Source organism: Passer montanus, unplaced genomic scaffold, assembly GCF_014805655.1.
Source record: "Passer montanus isolate IOZ18808 unplaced genomic scaffold, ASM1480565v1 scaffold20, whole genome shotgun sequence".
NCBI lineage: Eukaryota > Metazoa > Chordata > Aves > Passeriformes > Passeridae > Passer > Passer montanus.
In genome coordinates, this window is record NW_024366592.1 from 1,977,319 (window position 1) to 1,997,821 (window position 20,503).

The 20,503-nt window shown below is 40.8% G+C and overlaps 1 protein-coding gene and 1 long non-coding RNA gene across 2 annotated transcripts in view; one reads left to right on the forward strand and one right to left on the reverse strand.

The window, feature by feature from the left end:
• RERG (RAS like estrogen regulated growth inhibitor) overlaps positions 1 to 18,127 on the forward strand; it is a 95,980-nt gene extending 77,853 nt beyond the window's left edge. Inside the window, exons 3-4 of the mRNA XM_039708257.1 lie at positions 13,436 to 13,509; positions 15,193 to 18,127. Of these exons, the coding sequence (XP_039564191.1) occupies positions 13,436 to 13,509; positions 15,193 to 15,600 (482 nt within the window). The 3' untranslated portion in view covers positions 15,601 to 18,127. The remainder of the gene's footprint in view (positions 1 to 13,435; positions 13,510 to 15,192) is intronic.
• Positions 387 to 12,737, reverse strand: LOC120501677. The gene is made up of 3 exons (XR_005627371.1): positions 12,132 to 12,737; positions 2,379 to 2,488; positions 387 to 1,488 (listed from the first exon to the last, which is right to left on the reverse strand). It is a non-coding gene; the product is annotated as an uncharacterized LOC120501677 (long non-coding RNA).
• Positions 18,128 to 20,503: the final 2,376 nt, after the last annotated feature.

Sequence of the window (20,503 nt, forward strand, 5' to 3'; positions counted from 1 at the left end):
AGAAGCTGGCTCAAATATCTCAAAGAACCTGTTGAACAGTTGCTCTGAATTAGAGGCTTCACTTAAAATTAGTGCCAAGGTCAATTTTCTTAGTATTTCTTCAATTAGCATATATTTAAATGCTCTGCAAATCCAGGCCAAGAAGTCCAAGAAAAGGCATTAACTTAGAAGGTGTCTTCAGTACCTCAGGACTAAATAATTCACACACAAAGTAAAGGGCTGGAAAATTCTCTTTTCTCCAACAGTGTGTTCCGCTCTCCTTCCTAATGTTTCTTTGCAGGCTCCAACACAGATCATACAGTTAAATACCAATTTCTTTATTAATGTTCTTTCCTCAAGAGATTTCATTAAGGAAATAGAAAATGCCATAAAATTGCACAGCAGAAATGAAGTTTAATACATTCTATCACAGAACCCAGGCAGCCCTTTGTAAAAAGCAAGTATCCAGGATTTTTGTTTGGCACAATGGAGAGATAACAGATATCAAAACTCCCATCTTAGGAAAATAAACCTTGGCACAACCTGAACTCAAATACATTCTTTTATCTGCTCCTATCAATGTAGTCCTCAGTGAATTATGTGCCAGCTGTCTTGTGCTGCACAGTGGAATGTTCAATAGAATGTTGCTTTGGTATTGTTGGTGTTAGTACTTCACATTTCTAGCACTAGTACATCATTCTAAGAACATGACAAGAGGTTTATAAAGCCTTCTCTATCAGTGTAGTCCAAGTTCAGCAATTTCTTACAGGGACACTGCTTGAAAAAGCATCCTTCTTGCCTTGTTTAAGCACATAAATGAAGTTATTAGCAAGCTACAAGGTTTATTATTTTTTGCTCCATTATGAGGGCCCCATGCCCTTTTTGCTGTACAAGGGTTGACATTTGTTTCTGTTTTACAAATGAATACAATTGCAAATTACTGTGCCCCTCAGGAATCTAATTGTCTTCTCTTTGCAGCAAGGAAAGCTTTCGTGCAGGCAGCAATAAACTAAAAAATTAAATCTCTTACTGAGTTCTACATCACCATTCAGTCGAGAGAATAATAGCTTAAATTATGTATTATAGTCTTTGTGATGCTCAGCTCTCTAGGTTGCTCCGAGGAAAAGGTTTGAGAAATTCAAAAACGAAGAAACTATTGTCAAGGAGCTATTTCTTAATCACAGAAATCTCTGGTGGAAGCTGCTCACCAAGAGATTGCTTTGTAAAGTATTATTTTATCGAACTACAGATCACAATGGGATTCAAAAAAGGTTCTGAGGTGTTAGAGATGACAAATAATCTTGAAATTGTAACCACTATTTAAACCTTCAGAGATCAATGAGAAAGGGACTGTACCTTGAAAAGCTTTGAAAACCAGTGCCTGAAAAAAAGCATTTCTGTCCTTTAGCATTGTCATCCTGCAGTGATTTGGTGTCCAGTAAACATCTGAATTCACTAAGTTTCAGCAGAATAGATTCATTTCTTCTCAGCAGTCATGGGCTGGCAGTTCTGTGGAAAGAGGGATATCGTGCTCAATCAGTATAAAAAATTAAAGTTGTGTCAGTGAGGATAATTTCCTCTGCAGGGAGAAATAAGCAGCTTTGTCAAGTTATTCTAAAAGGACAGGAGTAAAACAGATGCAAACCATCCAGCTACTAAGCAATGGGAGGTTTTGCCAAAAATCACTGGGGCTGAGACAAAAACATCAAATTTATAGTTTATTTCTTATGTCAAGTTTTCAACCACCCATTAGCCCTCTGATGCAAGCAATCCCCAGACAGTTCCTATTTTAAGGAAAGCTTTCACCAAGCTGTTCAAGGCCTGATGGAAATTCAACATTAACCTAAACTAAGCATTGTATTTAAAAAAAAATATAATTATTCCTCTTTTTATTCAAGGGTGGCACATTTTAACTGGAAGGGAAAAAACACACCTTATAAATATTCCCTACTATTCTAACCTGCCAGAAGAAAATGAAGGGCCATATTTTTAGCAGCACCTGGATAGAATGCTGTACCACCAGGAGCCAAATTACCAACCACAAAATAACATTTTCTGGCGGGGGGAACATCCCTGAGCCCTGCAAGCTTTGGAAAACAGAGCTGCTGCTGAAGTCAGGGCTTTGCAGCTCTGCCACTTTTGTGCAGATGTTGGATCTGTGCAAACACTGGCAGGACAGCTACATCTTCACCAGAAGTACATCTCCATCTGCTTTTTATTTAACTATTCTCAGCCAAAGGGCAACAAGCTCAGCAAAGGTCATTTTCTGGGGAGTGCTAACCACCAGCCTTGACTTGTCCAATATTTCTGTTTAACTGGCAACTCATTGTCACCGTCTTGGCACTGGGGTTTTGTTTGCTTTTCCAAAAGGTGCTAAATTCCTCAAGGTAAATTCCTACCTGGCATTATTGAGGCGAATGGGTTTTCACATCCATCTTCATTTACAGCAAATTGAAGCTATCTCACATTTTCAACAGAATTAGATGAAAGAGCTCTATGTAGAAATGGGCTGGAATAGCACATTTTAAAAAATACATTTAGTTGTTTTCTAAAATATTAAATACATTAAGAATTCAGCATTAAATTGGTCTTCTTTAGCTAGTTAAATATGCACTGAGAAAGGGGATTGGGTTCCCACATGGTTTTCACCAAAATTCATTAATGATTACATGTTTTTAAATAGAACTAAACTTGAGAAACATATAAGCAACCTCAGTGTGATGTTAGAAAGCCTCAAAATGCTTGGCCTGGGTAGGGACCAGTGAAGTCACACTCTTGTCATGAATGTGAGACTCTCATGGACCTCAGTGACCCCAGGGCTTGACCCCATAATTCTCAGGGATTGCAGTAGGGAATAGCTGTTCTCCCCAGTCCCAGTAAATTGTAATAACAATTTTTGAGTCTGCATCTCAGCAATTCCCCCAGGATCTGCTGGCAGTGCCCAGAATTTATGGTGCCCTCACCTGAGCTCAAAGAGGGAGAGATAGTGTGTTCACTTTGATATTTAATTGATTTTAAAATTGGAGATGCTGAATCAGAGTAATCAAGGAATCTGCAAATTTATTTTTTCCTGGGAGGCAAAAAAGGAGGAGAAACCCCAAAGAGCCATCACAGCAGCAGAGAGATAGAGTAGTCAAGGAATCTGCAAATTTATTTTTTCCTGGGAGGCAAAAAAGGAGGAGAAACCCCAAAGAGCCATCACAGCAGCAGAGAGATAGAGTAGTCAAGGAATCTGCAAATTTATTTTTTCCTGGGAGGCAAAAAAGGAGGAGAAACCCCAAAGAGCCATCACAGCAGCAGAGAGATAGAGGGCCTGCAGAGAACTTCGTGGGTAGCAGCAAATTTCCTGCCTCCAAAAGCCATGACATGCAGGGAGAATCTCCTGGGTAAAATGATGAAAAAGAAGATTCATCATTGCTATGGCTGAGCACTTGTAGAAATAATTTTGCAGCATTTCTCTGAGAACACATTTGTTGCTCCACCAAAAACTGAACAATTTGCTTTACTAAAAACAGAGCTGGGGTATCCAAGAATTGGGAGAAAAAAAAATCAAAACAAAACAAGAAAACCCAAAAAAAACCCCAACAAACAAACAAAAAAAAAAAAAAAACCCAACAAAAAAAAAAAAAAAAAAAAAAAAACCCAAACAACAAAAATCCCAAAACCCCCAAACAAAAACCCCCCCGAGAATATTATAAACTATATTTTGTCATTTTTTTATGTATAGCTGGGAGAATCAAGGGGTTCCTGAGGTTCAAGGACTTAAACACCAGTTTTTGCTATATAGGAAAAAGCCCCAAACAAATAAAACCCCAGGTAAATGCAGGAGACAGGCTCCAAGTTCTTTTCTTGTTTCTCTAACTGATTTGTTGTCTGCAGCCTCTCTGCCTCTGTGTCTCACCTCCAAAATCCTTCATCTTACAGAAAGGTTGCAAATCCTTAGAGTAACTGATACTCACATTTAAGTCATTCATCAAAGGCACACAGAAACACCAAGCAAAGCCTGGATTTGAAACAAAAATCTACTTCTATCAGCAAACAAGGAGATTATGTTTTTGTTGACCTTTCTAAAAGTGTCTTGGCTTTCTCACACTGCCCCTAGATGTCATTCTCCAGCTATTCACACATTTCATATGACTTTGGCAATCCTCGGAAAAGAAAACTCTCTCTCAGCAGATGATCAGTAGAGCAGGACATGACAGATTGTGTATGAAGGCAAAGAAAGACAGAAAGCAAAGTTTATTTAATTTGAAAGGGATAGAGAGAAGACTCTTCACTACTTTAAAGGAATAGAGGTAACTGTAAGAAATGGTGGTTTTAAGAAAAAATTATAATTTTGACAGGACTGCTAGATTAATAGTGACATTTTTGAAAAGCATTTCTTGTGACTATATCACAACTTCTTTACAAGTTTTTGTTCACTCTTTTTTCTCCCCTGGCAGAATAAAACACTTGAACAGTGTTTCTATAAAGTCATCTCTAATGCCACATACAGACAGCCCATAAGAGGCCCCCAAACATGGGTAAGGTGTGTAGGGATCAGGAAAGCAAGAAAGATAGGAGACAAAGTTGTAAAAATTGCTTGAAGGAAGGAGACAGGAATGTCTCTTAGAGCTCTGAATTCTCCCACAGCAGAAAACTAAATCTCCTACAGACGAGCTCAAGACTTGCAAATGACACCACAGTGGCAAGAACAGCAGAAACGATTTTGTGAAGGTATTTACACTGGCAAGGAGGCTTTTCCCACCGCAAAACTTCTTGCAAGGATGATTATTTTTACATTAGAAGGGCAGTTTTTCTTACATCTATAGCTGGGGGGTTCTGTTAGCAAAACAGTATCAATCAGGAATCACAAGGAAAGGGTAGAGGTCCCATAGAGGATATAAATAATATGGCAAAACTAGCAAATAACGCTGGCCTGAGTTTGTTTTCTGCACTGGATGAATACAGGTCTGTATGAACAGCATAAACAGCAAAGTAGCAATATATCCAAACTGGCTTTCATTAAAATGGCTGAGAACTGGAAACAGCTTAGCTGTGGGAATCCAGACCTCACTAAAGAGTAGAAGTGTAGTTATTTAATATAATTTATTATATATTTATTAATTTAAAAATAAAATAGAAATATTAGATTTAATATAAATAAATAAAACCGTATAAATATATATTTATAATATATTATAAATATATAAATTATATAACGGTGTAATATTATATAATTATAATATTGTATTACTTAATTATATATTATTTAGTACAATTTAGAATATGTTATAATATATTCTAGCAAGAGAAGATAAAATATCTATCTTTTTGGGACAACTTTGTGCCACTGAAGCCATGACAAAGAGCTCAGGTCCAAATACAGCTCTCCAGGATTGTCTTTGCTGTCTGGTTTATTCAGCTTTGTCTGGACAGCTGGAATACCATGTGAATACAAACTCCTGATCCCTGGGCTTCCATCCCCGCTGCAGATCCTAAGTTAAAGAAACATTGTGCATTGTGGGCTTTTTTTTTAGTTTTCTTGGCTGGTGGCTTACTCAGCAAGTTTGCCCTAGCACTCCTGAAGGTTTCACTGCCTGTCCCCAGCACAAAAACCCTGCAGCAGAGGGAGAAACTGCCCAGCCAGCAAACAGAGCAGCCCAGAGTGAAAGAGGTGTTCATAAATCATGAACTGATGGCCCCTCCAGCCCTTGGGTGCCAGGGCTGACAGCCCTGGAAGGAAAGCAAGCAGCCCCACAGCACAGTGCAGTCTGCAAGCAGCTCGTGATGGAAAATAACCATTTCCTACATGGAGCAGGGAGTTCTGCCACCCTCTTGCAGAACTTTTCCTTCTGCATATTTCAGCTCAACGCCCGTGCTGACGACTCCAGCTTGTCCAAGCACAGGCTGGCAGTGACACACGTGGTCCTGAGTGGGCTCTAATGGTAACCAGCATTTGGGGCTGGGAGGAAGGGCTGCCATGACAAACGTGTAGGCACTTCATAAATCACTGGGAAACAGCCTTCTTCTCCAGCCAGACCCCAGCTAGTCGTATCCTGGATTTTTATTGACAAAATTACTCATTCCTTCTGCCTCGGTGCTTAAGGGATTCAGTCCTCAGCAGTCTAGGTTTTGCCTTCCTAGGCATCTTCCTGTGATCACATTTTTCCTACATCAAAACAGCAGAAACTTTATTTAACTTGATATACTTTTAATATGCTGCATCATTTTTACTGAGCTCTTCAGCAGGAGGAATTGATACTGAATGTATTATAGCAATGAGCCATGAAAGTATTCCCAGTTTCTCTGAGGTGTTTCTAAGGAAATGGACTCATATGGCCTAAAGCACCTTAAAACAACAATTCTGGTTTCTAAAATTCTCAACAAAGTCTTGAAATGATGAAATTGTAATTGAGAGCAGCAACAGAAGATGCTTACAATAACAAGGGAAGCAGTTATCTGAAAATGTGGTTTGTTTTCTTTCATATGAGTCTCAAGATGAAGATATTCCTGATGTCAGTAATAAAAATACTGCTTTTTTACAGTAGCTCAGCAGACAGCAAAACTCAGGAATGGCAGTGGCTGTTCTTGCTATGGCTACAGCTGCAAAATATTTTGCCCCTACTTTTGTTGCTCATCATATTCTGAGATGTTTCCCAGATGGCAGAATTTTCCAGTGCTTTCCTATGCTCCATCAGGAGAAAAGGCTTTTTGTGCTACTTGTTTTGGGTGTGAGAAAATTCTCACTGGTTAGCTTTCATTTTTGTTGTCAGAAGTAAGGTAAAACTCTAGCTTCACCAACAAAGACTTGCTGCAATCAGACAAAAAGACACAGCAAAATATGATTTATTTAGCCTTAAATTTATCAGAGACGTATTTCCTACCAAGAACCAACACCCCTTCCAAGCATTGGAAAGAAAATTAAACGAAAACCAAAAAACCAACAGACCAAAACAACCAACAATTGTTTACACCTTTGAGCTTACTCCCTGCTTGTTAGCACTGCTCTGGCTTTATTGGTTTGGTTTTAGCATGCCTTGATGAATTCTGTTCCAGGTACCTGCCCACAGTTTCTTTGCCTACCCCAGTAAAAGCTGAATGAGGATAGAACTTATAGGAAAGGAGAAGAAACACCACCTCACTTCCCAAAAGAAACCCATTCTTCCCATGCAGCAGAAAAATCATATTTGCATTCAGCAGGAGGTATCAAACAAAGATATTTTTCATTGTTTTTAGAGTCCTCTTCAAGAAAACTATTCTACAGTTTCTGTTTGGAGGCCAATATATTATTTATTGAAAATATCAACACATCAAGAAAAAATTATTTTCTCTAGACCAGGTTTATATTACCCATGTGTTCTACCTGAAAAGAGGAAATTCCAGGGATGCAACAGAACCTCTCACACCAAGATGAGAACTTTATACCTACTGGGGCTATGTACACACTAGCCATCTACTACCTTCCCACTTAATTAAAAATTAAAAACATTATAAAAACCAAACTTCTCACTAAACAGCAACCTGATCAAGCCTGATTCCTCCTGGATTTGTTCTCCATATTCCCCACTACAGTGGCTGGGTTTTTTTTACATGTGTCCTTGTGCTCCATGGAGCATCCTTTGCCCCATGAGTCCTCACAGTACCTGAAGCTCTGCTCAGGTCACCCACAAATATTCTCTGCCCATCTCCACAGAGCAGGGACAGCCCCAGATCCTGCCTGGTGCAGAAGCTCTTGCCTGCTGACTACCCTGTGCCTCCTTAGGTAATGGATGTTTTGGAGTTTTTTGCTAAGGTTGGGATTAAATGTGTGAGATGCTATTTCTTGTTCTGACTCAGATGTTTACTAGTTCTTATTTATATTATAGTTTCACAAGCTGTGAGTTCTGCAGCACTTCACTGAACAAACCAAAAATGGAGCTCTATCTCTCTTTCTACAAGGCTTTTTAAGGATAAACTGTTTAAGGGGCAAATTACACCTAAATTATTTTTACTTTTAATTTAATAACTAATTACTCATGGCCCACAATGCAGACTTTTTATCTAATTATATAATACTACCTAAACCTATGAAGAAGAAGGTGAAGAGGAAGGACTAGCCACTGTCCTAAAACTTCTATTTTGCTTTATATATGTTACTATATTCTAAAAGTTTAAACTCTAAGTTATCTGCTATGTAATATTACACACTTCTATTCAAACTGCACACTTATAATCTTAGTTTTATCATTCAATTTTGGAAGCTTTTTTTACAGCCTCAGGTCAAATGTAATATTTTCTTGGGGGTCAGTGCCTATTAGCACAGAAAGTCTAAAATTCTCTGTAATTAGAGCTCTAACACTTAGGGATGTGAATAGGGTTGCTGTGCCTCACCCAGCCTTGATTTATGTAGAACAGAAACCTCTGAGAGCTTCACCTCAGAGGTGAAAAAGGCCCTTGGAGCAGCTGAGCCAGCACAGTGCCCTCAGTGCCTCCCACCCGGCTCCTTTTGTGCCCAGCTTTGACCTGACCAGCTTGGGAACACCTGCAGAACTGCAGTCACAAATCTGAGTTTGGCAAAGGTGGCCTTGGAGAGGGCAGCCAGAAATGAAGTTTGGAAAGAAACCTGTTTGCACATCACCACGTGAACTGCAGAAGCAGCACCCACTGCATGGGAAGCAGGCTGCAGACTCCAGACCTGGGTTAAACATCTCTGCCAACAAGTATCTTCTTTCATCCACGTTTGGGTTGAAATTTGTAGCTTGACACGAGTGTTTGTGTAGCTTGACAGCTGCACTTTAAGAGCACATAACACCCATGGGGAGTGAACAACCTCCTGGAGTTTTTCCTTCCCTGTTTCCTGACTCTCGGGACTACACGGGCACAGCACAACACTGAAGAATTACCAGTCATAAAGCCACATTATTTTTACTAGTTTTTCTCCTTTTACACATGATAAAAATGATGCAATGGCATGGTTGTTTGATGGTATTATTAATAAATAACCCCACTTTTCTCGTTTGGGGTTCTGTGATAATAATGGAGAGACACATGAGGTTATGCTGCATTAGCATTAGAAATATGTGCTAAATACACATGGTACTGTGTTATACTGTGGTACTGTAAAACCACTGCTGGTGGCAAAATAAAAACCCTCCTGTAAGGTAAACAACAGAGGGAACACAGCCAGAGGCAAGCAAGAAAAATAAATTCCACTGTGCTTTGAGAAAAGCTGGGGCTGAGGAAGGAAGAAGGCAGGAGAGACTTTCTGAGTCAGGAGGATGCACTCAGCTTACAGGGCCTTTCTAAAATGTGAAAAGTACCTACAGCAGCAAGAAATGTAGGGGGGGACAGACCTCACCAGGACTGGGGCAAGGAAGGGTTGGGAGAACAACACCAGGGTTAATATTAATTTATTTTTCCCCCCAATGGGCTATCACTGTTCTCAAACGTGACAGACAGGTGCCCCTGATGGGTGTCAAAGATTTCAGGAGTAAATGAGTAGTGAGGTACCAACAAAACCACCCCAAACAATAAACAAGAGCACTTATTCTGTTAACAGAACTAATTATGGGGAGTTTTAGTCTTTTAGACATTGCCATCCAACAGGAATTTAACCACGATTTTAAAGTTCATGTCTGTTAGCTGAGGTTTTTGGTCTGAACACTGCTGTAATCAATACACAAAAAGTCTTTCTCTGGATCTCTTGCATTTCTAAGATCCACCTGGCTGAAAATCATCATTAGACCAAAGTTTCTTAAAGCATTTTTGTGGCCTTGTTTTAGTAACCTCTATTGACAAAAAAAAAAAATCAACTAAAATTCTGTATGGAAAGAGAGGTTGTGTCCCTCTGTATTTAAAAGCAACCAAGAGACCAGGCTGGCTTAAGTTTGCTGTAAAATATTATTGCTTCATCGCACCTGATTTACCTACAAAAGCAAGAAACAACCATGCAAATATTATCTTCTAGAGCTATGACAAATTCCAATATATATTGCTGGTTCAACATAAAAAAGTATTGAAAACAGCTTTTTATATCACTAAGACTTTTTATATCACTGCAAATATAACTCAAAATCTAGAAATTAATTTCCAGGTAATAGTTTTTCTCGACAAACTGCAATATTCTGGAACAAATACACTCAAAAAAGCAGGATAGTGCTGGACAAAACAAAAGTTCGAGAGATGGCCAGCCAACTCTTATAGGCCAAAACTCTGTTAAAAGTGTCTCAGTAAGCATAGTGCCAGGATGTGATGTGATGTGATCAAGCTGTGACTGAATATTTCATCCATAGATAGTCTGTGGATCATGGGCTTCAAAATTTTCAGTATGAAGGTAGGGGTTTTTTCTGTATTTTTTTAAATCATACTGCTCAGAAGAATAGAGATATTTGTAATATGCTTATCAACAGCAAGAACCCCCAGGGAAGTTGTTTTTTTCTCCTGCAAAATAACTTTTCCACAATTATTCAGCAGCTGTGGTCATTTGATTAATTCATTAATTAATGAATTATTGTGGCTCCAAACCAACTGCTGCCACTTTCCAACATGTTTCTCAGGCCTTTTGAGAGCTCTAAATCTATTTGAAATAAACTTGAATTTGGAACCGTGAGAACCAAGAGCGTTCCCTGACTCTGCTCTGAGTTTGTTGTGAGCAAAGCACACCTCTGGTGTCTGTTCCATCTCTGAGGGCTTAGCCACACAGCTGGAGGTAGAAAAATAGGCAACACCTGGTGCAAAGCAAAGTCTGAAGTGCAGAAAGTTGCCTAAAATCACCTTGGGAGCTGCTGGTAGAGTGCTGCACCTTGTTTTTTTCTATTTAACCATGATGATGCAAGCATAAAACTTTTACAGCCTGGATTCACCTGACCAGTTTTAGAGTTCCCAGTATTTTTGAGGTGCAGTTTATTCCAGGAGAGAGCTCAGACAAGTTATATCCACCAGCACCTATTTTGTTTCATCAACTCTAATGGGAGTCAAGGGTGCTCAGCTGAGACACAGGCACCTGTGCTGTCAGTGGTTTGTTTCAATCAGGGCTCCAGCAGTAATCTCAAGCCCTGTAGTTAATCTCTGATTACATGTCTCAAAAGAAAAAAAAAAAAAAAAAAAAAAAAAAAAAAAAAAAAAAAAAAAGAAAAAAAAAAGGCAGTACCACAAGGAAAATTTTACAAACAAATCCCAAAGCAAGGCAATTTTTTTGTGCTGTACCATGAGATCAATGTGAGCAGACTGGAACTCACATCTTCAGGGCTCATAATTTACAAGACAACCAGATTCTTCAGATTTTTCTGCTCCCTTGAAGGAGAAGCCATGTCTGTGATTGCAAAAAAATGCTTTCAACCTCCAGCTGTTTTACACTCCTCATTAAAATTCACCCAGCTACCACACATTCCAGAGCACAGGAGCAGACACACATTTAGGAAGATTTATTTACACGAATCTGACCTAAATCGGTGCTACTCATCCAATATCAAATTCCATTCCAACATGAGCAGCCAAAGAAAGTTACACTTGCAACATAAAGGGCTGCCAGAGTCCTATTTTGAGAAGTTAAGTATAATTTAAGATTCATGCTGCTTTTGCATGGTGAGCAAAAGTCTATTCCATGAGATTTATTCTTGCATTTCATAGGGAGAACAAATCTCAAGGATTTTATATTATATTTTTATTATATTACTATAAATTATATTATAATATTATAGTTTTATTATATTATTATAAAATTCAGGGGATGGCCAACCCCCTCCTGCCTCCTGAGGACATTTCACAGATATCCTGCAGTCATGGCTGGGTGAGCACTTTCTCAGGTTCTGTGGAAAAATTCTCAGCAGCCACTTGTCAAACAGGGCCAGATGGTTGAAGGCACATGAGCACTGCAAAGCCTTAGCAAGTAAGGAGCTAAAATCACACTGCTTACTCAGAGTAAGTAAAATCACACTGCTTACTCCTGCACAGCACCCTCCCCCAAAGAAACAGAGCAGAAGTTCCTAAATAACCTCGAGCTTGGAGTGCTACACTTGGAGTACTACACACAATCCCAACCCAGCACTGAGCACTGAAATAACTCATTGAAGGTGCAGCTCTAACACCAAACCAGAGTTTGCTGCTCTTTCTGCATTCCCTGAGGGAATTGCTGCAGCAAGGAGGCTGTGGAAGGCACAGATAAGACATTCCACCAAGGGACTTTGACATACCTCACTCTGCTGGGCAGGTATAGCCACAGGATGAGACTCCAAAGCCTTCAACAGCCTGGAAATACCATCCAGCATGGGTATTTACAACCTTTAAGACAGCCAGTCTTCATGACCTCAAACCCTCCAGCAAGCTTGCTTGCCATCTGCCCAAGTAAACTGACCATTTGTCCCTATTAGAGACAGCTGGGCTGTTAAAGCAATTAAGGTGGCACAAGGAGGGAGTGAATTTTTGGTTTGGGAAAGAGACTGTTTGCAGCACCAACAGCACTGAAACATTCCTGATTGTGAAGAGGTGACATTATTAAAGGAATAATGAGAACAGGCATTCACAAAACACCAGCCCTTGCAGAAGTTCAAGTTAAAGACGTGTTTCCTAAAAAGATATCCTTTGTTCCTATCAAAGAGATTTGCACCAAATGAAAGAGTTGTGTCTCTGACAATGCAAAGCATTCCTAGTCACTGGCCAGACTTTTACAGCATTCATATTTGTCTTTTGATAGAGGACATCTGTGAGCTAGCAGCAGTAATAAATCTGAATGTTAGCACAGATAGTTTTCCACATTTCAGGTCAAATGCTATCAAATTTAGCTTATCAGCTTATTAAGATAAACCAAGCTGCTTTGTCATTAGTTTTCTGATTACTTGCTTGGTTCCAAAACCTGGGACAGTAAATGGGGTTGTTGATTTCTCTTTTTCCATTGTGTAAATGCTTAATGCCCACTGGTTACCCTTATAAATCATAAACAGGGAAATCACTGCTTGATCCCTTGCTAGAAGAGGGGAATGTGATGATTTCAGCATGTTTAAAGCACGCATTCCTAACATACCTAACTGGTCTGTAATTTTTTCACAGTATAAGGCCTGAGCTTAGTGGTTGGGTTCCTTGATGTGCAACCATACTGGTTTTGATCAACAAGCTATGCAGGGACACACTGTTGAGCTTGAGAGTTGTGGTATTGTCTTCCAAAGGTAGCAGCCTTTCCTGGGAGCAAACAAGAAAAATGGGATACAGCTTTGCAGAGCTCCGTGCCACAGCAAACTGTCCTTTGCTGGGTGCAGACTGCAGCATCCTCCAGGCTTTTGCAGGTCTAACCCACGGGGAAATAAAGAGAGGTAAGTACTGCTGTTTTAGAAAAGAGGACTTGAGTATGCTCCAGGATGGCTGGAAGGGCTCCAGCAAAGGAAATTTAGTCAAACTGCACGTCACATGTGTGCTTTTGTGCTGGGAGATCTGCGAGGAAGAAAAAAAAAAAAGGAAAATTACGTTCTTTTAATACGTTTTCCAACGTGTGTTCTTATTTTAGAGTCGACATACCGTCACCAAGCTACCATTGATGATGAAGTGGTTTCCATGGAGATACTAGACACAGCTGGCCAGGTGCGTGGGTGCATGTGCTGCTGCTACCCAGTGCCTTGGCTGGGGTATGCAGCAGGGCAGGAAATTGTGGTGGTGGCAGCAGCGCAGGGGCTGGCAGGTGTGCCCTCCTCTGGGGACACAGATTTGCTTCTGGCAGAACCCCCTCTCTCCTCCCCCATGCTGGATCCACACCCTTCTGCAAGGGATCCTGCTAGGAAGAAAAAAGTCAAGGGGCTGACTCTGGGGATAAAATTATTTTGTTGTCTTGCCTGTTTATTCTTTATGCCTAGCCCAGAAAGCAGGCATAAAGTCACAGCCTATTTTTACAGTGAAGTGATGAGGCTTGGCAACTTCAGCCAATGATTCCCACTAGAGTGAAGAGCAGATTTGTCATAGTCAGGTCTCCCTTTTAAAACATGGCAGGTGGACGTGCTGCAGAGGCCTGGGCAGGTCATGGCACTGCGTGGAATAGATCTCCTATGCCACTGATTAAAAAGGTGATGTGAGCAAAGTATAGAGCAAAGCAGATGCACACAGCTTTGTAGGAGCAGCAGCTCTGCTGGGGTATGCAGCAGGGCAGGAAATTGTGGTGGTGGCAGCAGCGCAGGGGCTGGCAGCTATGCCCTCCTCTGGGGACACAGATTTGCTTCTGGCAGAACCCCCTCTCTCCTCCCCCCATGCTGGATCCACACCCTTCTGCAAGGGATCCTGCTAGGAAGAAAAAAGTCAAGGGGCTTACTCTGGGGGTAAAATTATTTTGTTGTCACACCTTGTTATTCAGGGCCAGCCCAACAAGTAGGCACAAAGTCACAGTCTATTTCTACAGTCAAGTGATGGAGCTTGGCAATATCAGACAATGATTCCTACTAGAGTGAAGAGCAGATTTGTCATAGTCAGGTCTCCCTTTTAAAACATGGCAGGTGGACGTGCTGCAGAGGCCTGGGCAGGTCATGGCACTGCGTGGAATAGATCTCCTATGCCACTGATTAAAAAGGTGATGTGAGCAAAGTATAGAGCAAAGCAGATGCACACAGCTTTGTAGGAGCAGCAGCTCTCTGCAGGCCTGCTGTCTTCTTCATAAATCACTCTTCTGAAAGGGTTCCTGCTTGGAAGTACAAATAAGTCAAGGGGTTTACTCTGGGGGTAAAACTATTTTGTTGCCACGCCTTTTTATTCAGGGCCAGCCCAACAAGTAGGCACAAAGTCACAGTCTATTTCTACAGTTAAGTGATGGAGCTTGGCAATATCAGCCAATGATTCCTACTAGAGTGAAGAGCAGACTTGTCATAGTCAGGTCTCCCTTTTAAAACATGGCAGGTGAATGTGCTGCACAGGCAAGATAGGTCATGGCACTGGGTGAAACAGATCTCCTATGCCACGTGATAAAAAAGGAGATGTGAACAAAGTATGAAGCAAAGCAGATGCACACAGCTTTGTAGGACCAGCAGCTCTCTGAAGAAGAGCAGACTTGTCATAGTCAGGTCTCCCTTTTAAAACATGGCAGGTGTACGTGCTGCACAGGCCTGAGCAGGTCATGGCACTGGGTGAAACAGATCTCGTATGCCACGCGATAAAAAAGGTGATGTGAGCAAAGTATAGAACAAAGCAGATGCACACAGTTTTGTAGGATCAGCAGCCCTCTGAAGGCCTGCTGTCTTCTTCATAAATCAAATTCCTAAGGCATTCTTCTGTCTTTTTGAACAGGAGGATGCCATTCAGAAAGAGGGACACGTGCGATGGGGCGAGGGCTTCGTGCTGGTTTACGACATCACGGACAGAGGCAGCTTCGAGGAAATGCTGCCGCTTAAGAACTTGTTGGACGAAGTCAAAAAGCCCAAAAACGTCACCCTGATCCTGGTGGGGAACAAAGCAGACTTGGACCACTCCAGGCAAGTCAGCACAGAGGAAGGTGAAAAGCTGGCCACGGAACTGGCGTGTGCTTTTTACGAGTGCTCCGCTTGCACGGGGGAGGGCAACATCATGGAGGCGTTCTACGAGCTCTGCCGCGAGGTGCGGCGCCGCAAGATGGTCCAGGGCAAGACTCGGAGGCGAAGCTCCACCACCCACGTCAAGCAGGCCATTAATAAGATGCTCACCAAAATCAGCAGCTAAAAAGAGCTCTCCTAAGCCAGAGAAGTGTTTTAGAGCGTATTAGCTTGGAGTAGGGATGGGGCAAGCAGAGCGCGTTTAATGAGAAGTGGTCAAATCTTTGCAATGAAGAAAAAAAACTACAAAAATACAAACACCGCCACTTTTTTGAGTAACACGGAATCATACTATTTTCCTGTTTTGAAATGTATTTAGCCACACTGCTTTGGACTACTGTGGGGAAAAAAAAAAACAAACACCAAATGAACTCCAAATGACTAGACAATTGTGGGGATTGGCAACCAAGAGTGAATCTTCTGCTTCTACGTGGCTAGCTCCAATCCCCTGCAAGTCAGTAGTGCCTAAACATCACTTCCAGCCAGACAGCTGCTCAGCAGCCATTGCAGAGTAAGATTCAGCCCTCAGTCCATCAACAACCATCACAACTGGTATTCTCCAGGACTGAATATGTGTAGAGGCTGCTGTGTTGAAACAGAACGTTCACCTGACACCTTCACCAGCTCTGAGTTGGCTCATTGTATGCTTTCACTCCTTCCTTGTTATTTTTGTCAAATCCATGAGTGTTGATCTTCTTAGCAATGTATGCAAAAAATATAGAAAAGCTCTATTTCCTGGAGTGTTTAGCCAGCTAGACACACATTTCAAGAGAGCTAGAGTTCAGCTGCTCTTCCAGCTCCTCTGAAACTGTAGAGTTCTCCAGAAATAATCATCTAGTCCAGCAGCACTTCACCATTTCCCCCTCAAAGCATTGCACTGTGCTTGGGGAAATGGGAGCATGTGTGCTGGGAAATCAAACTGAAAAAAAAGAACCATATTACTGTTGATTTAGCTATGGTTAGTATTTAGATTTTGATTTTTTTTTTGGTCTTTTTTTTGATTCAAGTAGTTCCTCTTAGTTAGTTTTATGCCAAAGAACTGAATTGTTGGGAAGACAAGTATTTAAAGTCTAAGCCCAAAGGTAAATCAGATCTGAATGGCCACTATCATATCAAAAAAACATAATAAAGCAGTGCAGGTTTTTTGTAACTTTTATCTGGCACATTGAAGCGGAAACACATTTTATCAGATTTTGGTGCCTGGGATAAAAGGTGTCCAATGCTTTCCTTCTCCTTCATCATCTCATTCAAGTCAGCTGCCAAGTTTTGCCTCTGTCAAGATGGTTTCTTAACTGCTAAAAGATGCAAGAACCAAGATTGGAAGCTTTTAATTCGGACTGTGCTGGTCTTCCACCAGTGGTGTAGCATCCCTTTGGGCAGCTCAGACTATCAACATGTAGAACCACAACCAAGAGTTGGGATGACAAATTGGCAGTGTTCTCCTTTGAGGAACAGCCCCCTTGGAGCATTTGCTTATAGCTTTACTCTCCAGTGCTTTGTACTTAATGTGGTTATTTGCGAGGAAATAAGTCCAAAAGCCTACCAAATGCAAATTGCCACAGGTGTAGGAAAGTGAGTAAATCTATCTGGCTATCACTTTGTAGAGCTATAGGTAGCCATATAAGTGGTGAAACAGGCTGAAGAGGCAGATCTGTATATCCATGCAAACAGAGAAATGTTCCAAATTACGACTTCTATCAAAAGTATTCACTTAAAGGTATTTTACCAAAGTACTTTTTTAGAAAATCTTTTCCCTAACCAGCAAAGAACATCACGTTCAGATGTATATTTTATTTGGGCTGTTGTTTGTTTTCTCTGCTTCTGTATTCTAGGTGGTAAAAACTCATTTCACTGTCCTGGAATGTCTATATTTTGGTCCTCATATTCACGTGTGCTGCTGTCCATCAGCTGGACACACTGCAATGGAAACTCCACCATGTGCTTTCTGGGCAGGGGGTCCTTGCAACAAGCCTCTGTGATACACTTGTTCCCAAACTACTCATCATATCATTAACTTTTTTAAAAAAGAAAAAAAAAATTAAAAAAGAGAAAAATAGAGGTTTTGCCATTTTTAGTATTGTAGAATCAACACAAGTGTAAAAGAGTGAGCTAGTGCCTATTCACAAACCAGAATTCTTTAGCTGAGGGACTGAACTTGCCAGAAATATAGTTACATTAGGAGCCAGAGTGAGCATTTGCAAGTTGAAGCACTGGGGTTCTGTTATCTTTCAAATCAGTGCTGGTACACGTATCTGAAGTAAACAAAATCCTTACCTGCAATCCCATGGCAACGTAGTCATGTCTTCGCTTTGGTATGCTAAGCAATCGGTTCATCCCTCTTAGAAAACCTCAACAGTTCTTTTATCTGAAAATCCTTTCTTGGGGTTCAGCTTGGAGCTGCATTTAAAATACAAAAAGGTTCTATATGAATGACAAGAGAAAATAATTAATCATATCCATACGAGGAGAGATGAAAGGAAGGAGAGGCTGAGTTACAGCCCGCATACTTTCCAAAAGATTTCCAGCAAATTATATCTTCTTTTGTAACATCTGTGTGGATAAATTATAAAATCCTGGTGAAAATAAAATGTTCCACTGTACAAATATCCCTTGTTACATAAAGAACCTACAATAAAAATAGTAACATTCCTTCTCAAAGACTGAATCTGAAAACTGCAAACAAGATAAACACTTGGTCAAAAAGAAGGCTGCCATTTTATAACTTTTCCTCTAAAACAAATACAAACCTCTTTACTTAATTGCTCCTTAATTTTTTTCCTTGAATAGAGTTCTGTTGATATGCATTACACAGCATTAAATGCAACTCGATCTACTGTCTCTCACCATGTTGCAACCTATTATGGATATGTTATAAATCTTTCACATTCCCACAATGTGCAAATTGAGCCCAAAATTGCCCAAGCATTGAAAAGGCTGAGTGCAGCATGAACCCACATTCAGCAGCCTTTCTGCAGCAGACATCAACAGATTCAATTCTGTTGAATTTTGTGTTAAATTTTCTCCTGCTGCTGTTTAATTGTGTGTATGTGACACTAACATGAATTTCTCTCCTCTGCCTGCTGCCATTTCTGCAGTGAGAGGATGGGAAAGAAGATAAAAATGGGGAGAAAAGGTGAAAGGGATACTTGTTACCTTCAACAAGTTGATTGTCGTTTATGAAGTTTTTTAAATATTTATCTTCAATTGATGAAGAGTTAGTCATGCCCGTGCTGCAAGACCTGGATCAGGACCCAAAACTTCCCTAGAACTTTGAGAATCTTTGTATCTGGGGGTTTGGTGCAACTACAGATGGAAGTGAAGATCAGCCACTGGGTTTGCACCTGGATCCAGACAGGTTGTCCCCAACCTGGGGATAGTTGGATCTGGCAGTTTGCTACAAGGCTAGTTGATTTTTATATATATGATGATCTGTATGCATTTTTACATTAAAAATATGAAAGCTTGTGCTTGTAGATAATATATAAGAAAAAAAAATAAAAAAGAAAAAGCAAATATAGTGGTTTTTGTACTGACTCTCACATATTGATCTTCCATTAGATAGCTCCAGTGTTCCTTTCAGCTATTAAGGGGCCAGTCCCAAAAGCCCTGATCTGGTTCTAACTTAACCTTTATCTAAGGAAAGCAAACAGTGAATTTTACCAGAATAAGCACTGTAAAATTTGGATCATTTTACTTGAACTTATTTGGCCGTTAGTCCTGGAATAGAGAAGCCAAACAGCATCTACAGTGAGGCACAGCTCCAAATGTCCTTGCTATTTCAAGGCTGATGAAAAAAGTTACAGGGTAATTAACTAACCTCAGTGAAACCCACCAAAAGCTGTCCTGCCAACTAAATAACACAAACCTTGATCCCAAGCTTCTGAGGTGAAATCCTGGGATAAGAAGTCTGGGAGATTTATGCTGGTGATTTGGACAGAGGCAACTTTTCACCTGCTGCCAACTCTGCCCATCCTCTGTTCCAAGGATAACGCACTGTTAATCTGAGGAGGAGGTACATAATTTGTCCCTTATGAAAGGTACATTATATGAATGGTAAACAATCAAACAGAGCGTGGGTATTAAGCTGTAGCAGAGGAAGCTTCAGCACTGCAGAGGGGAGCTGTAATCCATTCTTTTTCCCCCAAGTCTGGGCCAACCAAAGCATGATGAACAGTAGTGGGGTATAAGAATGTCACAACAGGCAGAGCACTGCATAAAACCCGGGTGCAGGATTTGTTCTGGAAGGTGAAACCTCCCAACACCAGTCACTGTCTGCCTCTGGAGCACTGCAAAGCAGCCTTGAGTTCTGTCAAGCCACAGAACATTATTTTGTTGCAGTCAAAATAATGTCTCCTGCAAAGTTAAGTAGCTGCAGTCATAAAGGCTATGCATAAACAGTCTTGGGGTTCCTTTTATCTTTTTCTTTAATGGCTCAATACATATGCAAATATAAAGAAGAAAAAGAAAAAGAGGCTTTAATTAACAGAGGCTTCTTGGCATTTTGATGTATCTGCCTTTATGCTCTTTGCAAAATTAAACCTGTAATGAAAACGGTGTCATCTTAGAGACTCCGGTGTTGTGCGTTTGATTTTCTTTACAGATGCCAGGCACTAATTACCTCAGGCTATGAAAATACAAAGCACAGCTTGTCCAGTGCTGTGCAAGGTTTCTGGGAGGTGACAATGGTGGGAGGCCAGCTCAGCCTGGTTTCTGCCAGCCCCATTGCCCGTGGGGAAGGAAGGCTGTGAATGCAGCAGGAGGAGTGGCAGACACTGGGGCAGGGCTCTGCTGGGGTTTGGGTCAAAAAAGAAAAAAAATCACATTCCAATGTCCAATTCCTCTCATCCACCTAAGGATTTTCTCCATTTTCAGTTTAAGTAGACTGGCAAGAAACACCAATTCCTCACTACTACTGGCTCTTTAACAAACCCAAGGATTTGAGGGGAGTTTGGCCTTTTTTGGACTGGTCTCTGTCATCTCCAGCTTGATTTCCCAAAGCAGCATTTGTGTTTTGCTGTTTCCATCATATT